General features: G+C 44.0%; 1 protein-coding gene across 1 annotated transcript; it reads right to left on the bottom strand.

Annotated features, from left to right (window-relative positions):
* Positions 1 to 1,294: 1,294 nt before the first annotated feature.
* Positions 1,295 to 3,867, bottom strand: LOC109213394 (60S ribosomal protein L34). Its single transcript, XM_019377189.1, has 4 exons — positions 3,713 to 3,867; positions 3,319 to 3,398; positions 1,733 to 1,842; positions 1,295 to 1,628 (listed from the first exon to the last, which is right to left on the bottom strand). Exons 1-4 carry the CDS (start codon positions 3,789 to 3,791, stop codon positions 1,535 to 1,537), a joined length of 363 nt encoding a protein of 120 aa, XP_019232734.1. The 5' UTR covers positions 3,792 to 3,867; the 3' UTR covers positions 1,295 to 1,534.
* Between the last annotated feature and the right edge of the window lie 6,796 nt (positions 3,868 to 10,663).

Here is a 10,663-nt window from a genome sequence, read left to right on the forward strand (position 1 = left end):
TAGACGAGATTGTCAGTGCCGTACGGGAAAACCAATATCAAGAGCAATTGAGAGAACAGAAATGAGAATTCAGAATGAAAGAAAGCTTGATTGCATTAATGAAAGCTATTACAGAAAAGCAACGCGGTGTCGAGGGGGAGAGACACCAGTACAGAGAATTGCTTGCTTGCTAGAAAGTTTTGATTGCTTGATCCCCCCTAATAGTACTTAAAAAAAATAATCCAAAGTTACAGGACTAGACTTGATTAAGCTAGAGAAACATAATAGAAGTACATGAAATAAAACTACTCTATATTTACAATGAAAATGACTTAGTTTTCTATAAGGCAGCAGCAGGTCCGTTGTTAGCAGCAGTGTCTTTGGCATCACGGTCTGCGCGCGCGGCGCCGTTGGCTTCTGCCTGCGGCGCCGTTGGCTTCTGCCTGCGGCTTGGCGCTCGCGAGGGATATCGGTGGGGCGACAGAGGCACCTGCGCGCTTGTCACTTGGCGCGGCCAAGACCACGGGGCCGTCCGTGGCGCTAGGCATTGGGAGGTTCGCTAGGACGCCACGGGGCGCGCCCAAGGGGTCATGGGGCATGGCTGGAAAGCCGCCCATGACAGTTATGTGAGGCCTCTTTTTATCTCACATATTTGTGGACCCATATCTTACACATCTGGGTCCACAAAATTCTAGGACCCACACAGTTGTGAGACAAGAAAGAGGCCTCACATAACTAGTGTTAGTTGTGTGAGGCACAAAATAAAAAATTCCAGAATTGAATGTCTTACGTCACTTGGAGCCGGACAAACTCCATGAATAAAACATGACTGATATCCCCATGCATCAATTAATAACATGGAAAAGTTGTACCTCTAAACACCAAAATTCAACACAAACAGGTCTTGGGTCGTTGCTCTTTGGGTTTGGATGTACTCTACTTCCTTGTGTTTGCTCCAGTATATGTTTCAAATCTTACAAACTCATCAATATCAGATATAAGGGTTGCAGCTGATTGTAACTGAAAGTGATCATTCATTTTCTCTTACACTTCCCAACATTTTCCAAGGGTTTGAAGAGCTCAAGCGCGCATCGTTTCATTTAAATAGTAATAATAGTTTTTCAGATAGGTGTTAACCAAGTCATTATTAGAAAGGTCTTCTTTCCCTCAACTATTAATATGTACGTTAACATGGTTGAAGGATAAAATAAAGGGGTTTTACCGATTAGAGTGACCCTCTGAGGGCAGTTTATTTCTGCGAATTTGGCTTGCTGCACAGAGGACCTTCTGGATAAAGTTAGTTATAATCCTAAAGTAAATTCAAAAGTTACCATGCATTAAAGTATCACTGAATTGGAAAGAGGAAACAACCTCTCCAGTCAGGTGGCAATAGTTTCAACAACTGAGTCTACAAAACCATATACTAGAGCCTCAGATTCTACTAGATATCGAGTACTAGCATTTCAACATGTTCTTTCACACATCTTAATCGTCATCACAGCCTAAGTTAACTGAAAACATAATAGAATTGCAAGAGATTTCAGTGTCTTTATCTTCAGCTCTTTGAGGCAAGCTTTTCCTTTGCCTTCTGAATCTTCAACACCTTTTTCACAATTTTTTGTTCTTCAACCAAGAAAGCGCGAATGATTCTACATAGGTAAATTCATTGATAGATTAAGTACTTGCCCAGAGAAACCCCAGTATAAAGATATTCAAAAGCAAATGTGCAGTTTCCACTGACAAAAAGGCATACCTCTCCCTTACAGCACTTCCAGACAGCACACCTCCATAAGCACGATTCACAGTCCTGCGGTTCCTGGACAATCTGGATCTCTTGTATTCAGTAGGTCTCAGGTGTGGAATCTAAACGACAGAAAGAAATTCGTCAATAAATACGTTTCTGCTTAAATGCCCTTTTTTAGCCTCAAGACAGAAAAAGATGTGGAAAATTAGCCTATCTTTGGTAATTGTAAGCGGACTGCAGTAAAACTAGGACAACAACAACAACCACCCAGTAAATCCCCCAGGTGAGTCACCTGGGGAGGGTAGTGTGTACCCCGATGGAGTAGAGTAAAACCAGGACACTAATCCCACAAACATACTTCACCTAATCATGGAGGAGGGACAACCGGACAAGATGATTTAACAGGTATTTCTAATCTCTTAATTTCAGCCCTTCCATCAGCAAAATGTCCAGCATCCAACACATATAACTTCCTTTTTTAGCTAGATTTCTTGCTTAGGATTGCAAGTCCTTTTGTTTAGGTTTTCTAGCTTCGTGCATGATAATTCTAGTTTGTCTATGATTTCATACCTTTTCTATTAATTGCTCATGCAGATACATGTAAACAATTTTAAAATTATCTGATATATAAGAACTTAAGATATTCTTGTCACAACTCACAAAAAAAGAAGAAACTATCCATACACCGAGTAGGCCAGCAGTACATCCACTATGAACAGGAAATTTTTAATCTATAACTCCCTAGCAGTCTTCCATCATTGTAACAGAAGATATCAAGCACCACTCTTTTGTTCGCTAAATGTCATAAATTTTAAAGACAAGTGAGTAGATGTAAAGAAAGGGGGCAAGAAACGTTTGCCTATGCAGCAAACTAAACTCCAAAGACTTGGAACTATGTGTTTTATCAGGGGAAAAAAAGCAAATCTTATCTTGTCCATGGACAATTCTTCTAAAACAATTATAGACCATATTCAGCTCTACTTCATTTATGCATCTTTCACTTCGTCTATTAACCAAGATCGAAAGGAGAAACAGAGAAAAAAATTAATGCTTAGCCTTCGGGATTGCTAGCTATCCCACTCGAGTACTTTTGGATTTTTCTTCGAAAGTACTTATGGGTAATTCCAATTAGTTTTTGGTTCTTCCACAGAACGAGTAGTTTTTCCTTTTCCCTGTTATACCACGACATTGATGTTTCAAGCTTCAAAACTTGGTGTATGATCCCCCCCCCCCCCCTTCTCTATTTCACCATGTGTATAATAGATTTGGTTCACCAATCCGTATTCAAATTATAACTAGTGATGTGAGCCTACCACAAATTCCATGTGTACTACCTTTGCCATTGAACCAAAGTATGGGGGTGCCAGATAACAAGTACTTTTGCTTATTTAGTATCACGTCATTACTATGAATCATTCCCTTAACGCAATAATATGGCTTGAAACCTTTCATTCTGAGTTCACAAGTTAACAGACACAAATAAGACATGGCTAACACAATTCTCACGGACATGAGAAACTGAAACCTGGATCACAGCATGGTGGAACTTGGAAACGAATCACAAATAAAACCATAAAAGGAATAATGAAACTAACCCCTTGGATTCTCTTCCCAGTAACTGGACATTTTGGGCCGCTAGCTCTCTTCTTTGTGCTCTGGTAAATTAGCTTTCCACCTAGTTTTCCCAAAAAAAGAAAACATCATGCTACATCAGTCATCACATTTCACTGAGCACATTCAACCCACTCTATAACAAACAAGTAACACTGTTAAATGTACGTATAGAGTACTAGGCGCTCTACTCACTTCCGCTCAAACTTCATAGACAGTGTTTATAATTTCATGACAAGTACTATATATTTATAACAATTCTACACGCTGAATTAAAATACTGGATCTGCCTTGTTACAGACAACAAGCATAGTGTTGAGGCAAATTGAAATAAAATGAAAAAACATTAACAAACTAGATTATGGTATGAAGCAATACCAGGAGTTTTGACAACCCTATGTTGATTGGATTTGGTGGCATAGCTGTGCCGCTTTCGATATGTAAGTCTCTGAACCATCTTTTCAAGTAGATGGAGTTTTCCGCTTCTCTACAATGGTAAGATAAGAATGGACCAAAAGAGTTTGTATGAAGTGACGAGATGCATTTATATTGCGGATTATGTAGTGTTGCAAACCCTAAATCAGCTGGCCATGTTTTACAAAAATGGCCATCTAATTTTGAGAATATTACAAAATAGCCTCTCGTTCACGTAAATTTGGCTGACCCCCTTTTTTCTTAAACGAAAAAAAAAAAATTAGATATGGCCTAAAGGGGACACGGAAGAAAAAGAATAAAAGAAATAATTATAAAGTTGTATCGGTCAGAAATCTAACCAATCGACCGTCGTGGTATCGACCCCGTCTCAAGTACGCTCCCTAAAGCAATGACCAGTGAACCTGACCTTGCCCAATCCGCATCAAATACGAAGCAAGCGTTGAGGTCGCCCCCTCTACCTGGTCGACCAAAAGAAGGCCCAATGGGCGTGAGGCCCCAACTATAAATAGGGAAGAAAAGAGTTATTTTAAGTGGGGGGCTCTCCATATATTTTGGGGCATTCTCTCTCCATCTCTCTCTCTCTCCTTCTCAAGAAAGGAAAAGAATATCCCTTCTCCAAAGAAGAAGAAGCCCCGGAAGAGGAGAGATAAACGGGTTCCCTGAACCTCTCCCAAAAAAGGCAGGATCGATCTGGAGGATAGAAAATGGATTACTATTCCCTGAACCTCTCTAAGGAGAGGCAGGGCCAATTTTCATGATCAATAAAGTCTCTTGAATGTCATCTCTATTACGTCTGCTATCCTATTGCTTCAGTTCTTAATTCGGTATAAATTATGGTTGGCTATGATTTACCCCTTTTTATACATTTGATTGATTTGCTTAAATATTGTTCGGCGCAACATTTTAAGTCAAACAATTTGGCGCCGTTTGTGGGGATTTCATAGCGAGAACTCTTAGTTCTTCACGAATCAAAGGAAAAGCATCAAGAGGATAGCTCGATTCAAACCAGAATCGACTGAAACGCGCCAAACAGAGAAGATGGAGAAGTCGTCCCTCGCTATAACTCCCACTCATCTTCCCCATCGCGTCAGGCCAGAAACCAGCGCAAAAGCGCCGCAAACGAGAAATCGAAAATGAACCTGGGACAATTTGAATGTCATGATCAAGCAGATGAGCGTAACGCGAACACATGTGATGCAGGCTAAATGCCTTCGCCATCAACAGTGCAGTTCGACCTCGCTCGAACTGGGACTCAGGCTAAACGCCTTCGCCATCGACAGTACAGTTCGACCTCGCTCCAACTAGGACTCAGGCTAAACGCCTTCGCCATCGACAGTACAGTTCGACCTCGCTCGAACTGGGACTCAAGCTAAGTGCCTTCGCCATCAATGGTACAATTCGACCTCGCTCGAACTGGGACTCAGGCTAAGTGCCTTCGCCATCAACGGTACAATTCGACCTCGCTCGAACTGGGACTCAGGCTAAATGCCTTCGCCATCAACAGTGCAGTCCGACCTCGCTCGAACTGGGACTCAGGCTAAGCACCTTCACCACCAAAACAGTATAGTCCGACCTCGCTCGAACTTGGACTCAGGCTAAATGCCTTCGCCATCGACAGTACAGTTCGACCTCGCTCGAACTGGGACTCAGGCTAAGCGCCTTCGCCACCAAAACAGTACCGTTCGACCTCGCTCGAACTGGGACTCAGGCTAAATGCCTTCGCCATCAACAGTGCAGTTCGACCTCGCTCGAACTAGGATTCAGGCTAAATGCCTTCGCCATCGACAGTACTGTTTGACCTCGCTCGAACTGGCTCAGGCTAAATGCCTTCGCCATCGACAGTACAGTTCGACCTCGCTCGAACTGGGACTCAGGCTAAGTGCCTTTGCCATCAACAGTGCAGTTCGACCTCGCTCGAAGTGGGACTCAGGCTAAATGCCTTCGCCATCGACAGTACAGTTCGACCTCGCTCGAACTGGGATTCAGGCTAAATGCCTTCGCCATCGACAGTACAGTTCGACCTCGCTCGAACTGGGACTCAGGCTAAATGCCTTCGCCATCAACAGTACAGTTTGACCTCGCTCGAACTGGGACTCAGGCTAAGTGCCTTCGCCATCAACAGTGCAGTTCGACCTCGCTCGAAGTGGGACTCAGGCAGTGCCTTCGCCATCGACACTACAGTTCGACCTCGCTCGAACTGGGACTCAGGCTAAATGCCTTCGCCATCGATAGTACAGTTCGACCTCGCTCGAGCTGGGACTCAGGCTAAATGCCTTCGCCATCGAAATAGTACCGTTCGACCTCGCTCGAACTGGGACTCAGGCTAAGTGCCTTCGCCATCGAAATAGTACCGTTCGACCTCGCTCGAACTGGGACTCAGGCTAAATGCCTTCGCCATCAACAGTACAGTCTGACCTCGCTCGAACTGGGACTCAGGCTAAATGCCTTCGCCATCGACAGTACAGTTCGACCTCGCTCGAACTGGGACTCAGGCTAAGTGCCTTCCCCATCGAAATAGTACCGTTCGACCTCGCTCGAACTGAGACTCAGGCTGTGCCTTTGCCATCGAAATAGTACCGTTCGACCTTGCTCGAACTGGGACTCAGGCTAAATGCCTTCGCCATCTGACGAATGTCTGGCGTGTGTATAAATTAAACTCGTACTCTGTCAAATTATAGTATAGAAAGATGTCGAACCCACAGAGATTGGTTTATCTATTATACAGACGTTTCTTGTTTTAATTACNGCCATTAGGGGAATAGGGTACTTGTTCTTCACGGTGATTTTGTTTAGAGCTCGATAATCCACACAGAGTCGCAGGTTGCCATCATGTTTCTTTTGGAATAGAACAGGGGACCCATATGGGGACTTGGAGGGTACAATGATCCCTGTATCTAGCATTTCCGTCAATTGTCTCCGAAGCTCGGTGAGTTCGGGTTGTGACATTCTGTAAGGAGCCCGGGCAGGTGGCTTCGCGCCCGGCACCAACTCAATTTCATGGTCCACAGTGCGCCTAGGCGGGAGCCGCTTTGGCATGTCTTGTGGCATGACATCTTCAAACTCCAGTAGTAACTCCTTCACGGGTTCAGGAATGGGACCCGAGGAGCGTTCTATATCTTCAATGCAGAGGGTTGCCAGGAACGTAGGTTCATTCCTTTTGACCCCCTTCTTCAACTGCAAGGCCGAGATGTTCTCAACGGCCATCTTCATGGGCAGGCACGGGATAATGCAGGGCTTGGCCCTATTGGTACCCATCATCAGTAGCATGTCTGCAAATGGTACAGGCATGGTGTTGGTTTGCCTTAGGAATTCTAGCCCAACAATCAACTCGAAGTCATCTATGATCACCACTCGCAGGTTGAATTTTCCTTCGTAAGGCCCAAGCTTCACCGGTACTTCTTTAGCTATTCCACCCACTGGCTGGGGAGGTGAGTTGATAGCCTTGACGCTACCTTTACCTTTCCCTACAACTAGTCCAAGGCGCTCCACCTGAGTTGAGGCTAAGTAGTTGTGGGTAGCACCCGTGTCTATCATAGCCCGAATGGGCTTGCCATTCACCTTCATCTCGACGAACATTAAGGTCCTCTCTTGTTTAAGAGGAGTCTCTTCATTCGCCTTCTTTTTCCTTTTCCTGGAGACGGGACATGAGTCCTTCTTCTTACGAATACCAGCACTGGTCTCCGCTAGTGCCTCAGAAATGGAACCCACAATTGCATTGAAGGCACCTACTAGTTCAGTCTGGTCCGCATCGTCTGAGTCGTCATCAGTCCCATGATCAATAGCCTGATGGGCATTCATCTGTGCATGTGGGCACTCATTGTTCCAATGTGGACCGCCGCAATGACGGCATCCTGAAGGAGGCTTTCTCGCCCAATCATTGTTGTTTGGCGCAGCACTGTTGCTGCCGGAGGAAGGAGCTCTAGATTTGTTTGAGTTCCGATCTCCCCCATTTTTGCTAGGACCACCACTGCTGGACTGGCCCCCTTTGAACCCTGCGCAGGCGGCTGAGGCCTGTCCCTTCGAGCTTCCATTTGATAGTCCCCAAGGCATTCAGCTGCTTGGATTGCCTTGGGAAGGGAATCTACCCTTTGTCTCTGTAGCTCCACGCGGGCATAAGGTTTCAACCCTTCCATGAAGGTGAAGAGTTTGTCCTTATCCCCCATGTCGCGTATGCTGAGCATGAGTGCGGAGAATTCTCGCACGTAGTCCCGCATTGATTTTGTTTGGCGGAGCTCCCGTAGTTTTCTCCTTGCATTATATTCAACATTCTCGTGGAAGAACTACAGGCGTATAGCTGCCTTCAGTTCGGCCCATGTCTCGAGAGCATCTTCACCGGCCTTGATGGCTTCGTACTTCACACGCCACCAGAGTTTAGCATCACCCTGAAGATACATGGCAGCAGTTGCTACCTTCTTAGCTTCCTCCAGATCCCCAACAACATCGAAATACAGTTCGACGTCAAAGATGAAGTTTTCCACTTCCTTGGCATTCCTAGCTCCACTGTATGGCTTTGGCTCAGGAATTTTCAGCTTCTTTGTCGCGAAAGCGGAGTTCACAGCACCTCCGATTTGGTTTCCACCTCCTCGGAGTAGGCCCTGTAAAGCAGAGTTGATAACATTGAGTTGGTCTGTAAATTTGTCAATGGTTTGTTGCATGGCAGTCACCTTTTCTGCCTCTTGTGCCCTGTGGGCTAAATCCTCGGTGCGCTCCTGTTGGAGCCCCTCGAATTTGTCAAAGATTTCATATGCCTCTGTGGCTGCCGTCTGCCGGTCTCCCTCGGAGTCGCGACTGATGTTTTCAACGTCAACTTCGACCTGAAGCACCCTGCGGTCCAGGTCGTCCAACCTTTGCAGTAGGCTGGTTCTTAGTTCAGGCACCGTTTCCATAATGGGCCGCCATACCTCAACCGTCCCTTCGAGGGCCGCAATGCGGTCCCCATGATTCACCATGGTCAGAAATGGTGGTATGTCAATACGTTCCCTCGTCCGATGTCGAGCCTAGGCTCTGATACCAACTGATACGCGGCGCCTTATTGAGATTCCTTGGAAGGGCGACGTAAGGATAGGCAACTGATGTCAGTGCAGTTGCTGTTCGCCAACTGAGGTCCCCTCCGCACGCTAGACGAGATTGTCAGTGCCGTACGGGAAAACCAATATCAAGAGCAATTGAGAGAACATAAATGAGAATTCAGAATGAAAGAAAGCTTGATTGCATTAATGAAAGCTATTACAGAAAAGCAACGCGGTGTCGAGGGGGAGAGACACCAGTACAGAGAATTGCTTGCTTGCTAGAAACTTTTGATTGCTTGATCCCCCCTAATAGTACTTAAAAAAAATAATCCAAAGTTACAGGAGTAGACTTGATTAAGCTAGAGAAACATAATGGAAGTACATGAAATAAAACTACTCTATATTTACAATGAAAATGACTTAGTCTTCTATAAGGCAGCAGCAGGTCCGTTGTCAGTAGCAGTGTCTTTGGCATCACGGTCTGCGCGCGCGGCGCTGTTGGTTTCTGCCTGCGGCTTGGCGCTCGCGAGGGATATCGGTGGGGCGACAGAGGCACCTGCGCGCTTGTCACTTGGCGCGGCCAAGACCACGGGGCCGTCCGTGGCGCTAGGCATTGGGAGGTTCGCTAGGACGCCACGGGGCGCGCCCAAGGGGTCATGGGGCATGGCTGGAAAGCCGCCCATGACAATAAGCTAGAGCTAAAATACGCTGGCTGGCAGTATTATTTTACTCTTCCTCTCTGTTTATTTTAGGGAAAATATTCGATTTTGTCAATAAACTAAGTGCCCGTTTGGACATAAAATTTGATGGAAAATTTTTTCGAAAAAATTTCACTTTTTTCGAAATCAGCGTTTGTTCATAAAATTTCCAATTTTCACTTGAAAATGCATTTTGAAAATTTTCGAAAATTTGAAAAATTACAAAAAAACTGTTTTTCTGTTATAAAATAATAAAAGAAGAAGACGATTATTGCAGAAAAAAGTAGGGAGAGAGAATTCTTATTGATTTTGGGATGAATTACAATGGAATTGAACTCTCTATTCATAGGGGAAAAGTGACTTAGCCACCAAGTAAAAATCCCTAAGATCTCTCTAAAATATAGACATTCACCTTAAATAGAATTCTATTTATAACACTCCCCCTTGAATGTCTATTCAACAAATAATGTGCCTCGTTAAAACCTTAACTAAAATAAAACCCAATGGGGAAAAAATTCTAGAAAAGGAAAAAGAGTACACATATCTAATAATACGCCTTTTGGTTGCCTTGTTAAAAACCTTGCAAGGAAAACCCAGTGGGACAAAACCTTGTAAGGGAAAAAGAGTACAATGCCTATTAACTCCCCTTGATGAGAGCATCAATTCACACCCTTGAGCCTTCCATTCCAATCTTTTGCATTATCTTCTTGAAGGTTGACGTCGACAGAGATTTGATGAATAAATAGCCCTATTAACTTCAATGAATATGTTGCGCCTTGAAAATTCTCGCACATTATCATGCTTATAGTCATAGCAAGATATATATGTGCACAAATTGCACTTAGGATGTAGTACTTCATGACCAAGAATTCTATATGCTTTAAGCAATTTAAATCCTTCAGGGATTGTTAAGTCATATAAGCCAAATAAATAGACTTTAGATGCATATCAAGTTTTCATGTCATGCTAGACAAATAAGATATCGAAAACTGATTGCACATATCATTGACTTTATACTTTCAAGTGTTTAAACTGCAGGTCCAAAACTATATGTCTTTCATATGAAACCAATTCCACTTGAATTGTTTCTTTGGACTTGAGATCCTCCTATATATATATATATATATATATATATATATATATATATATATATATATATATATATATATATATATATATATATATAT

The sequence above is a fragment of the Nicotiana attenuata genome, unplaced genomic scaffold (genome assembly GCF_001879085.1).
Source record: "Nicotiana attenuata strain UT unplaced genomic scaffold, NIATTr2, whole genome shotgun sequence".
Classification (NCBI taxonomy): Eukaryota; Viridiplantae; Streptophyta; class Magnoliopsida; order Solanales; family Solanaceae; genus Nicotiana; species Nicotiana attenuata.

Coding starts and splice junctions, on each gene's coding strand:
- LOC109213394 (XM_019377189.1), bottom strand. CDS start 3,791: ATGGTTCAGAGACTTACATATCGAAAGCGGCACAGCTATGCCACCAAA. Junction 3,399..3,712: donor TAGGGTTGTCAAAACTCCTG/GTATTGCTTCAT, acceptor TGGGAAAACTAG/GTGGAAAGCTAATTTACCAG. Junction 1,843..3,318: donor CTGGGAAGAGAATCCAAGGG/GTTAGTTTCATT, acceptor TCTGTCGTTTAG/ATTCCACACCTGAGACCTAC.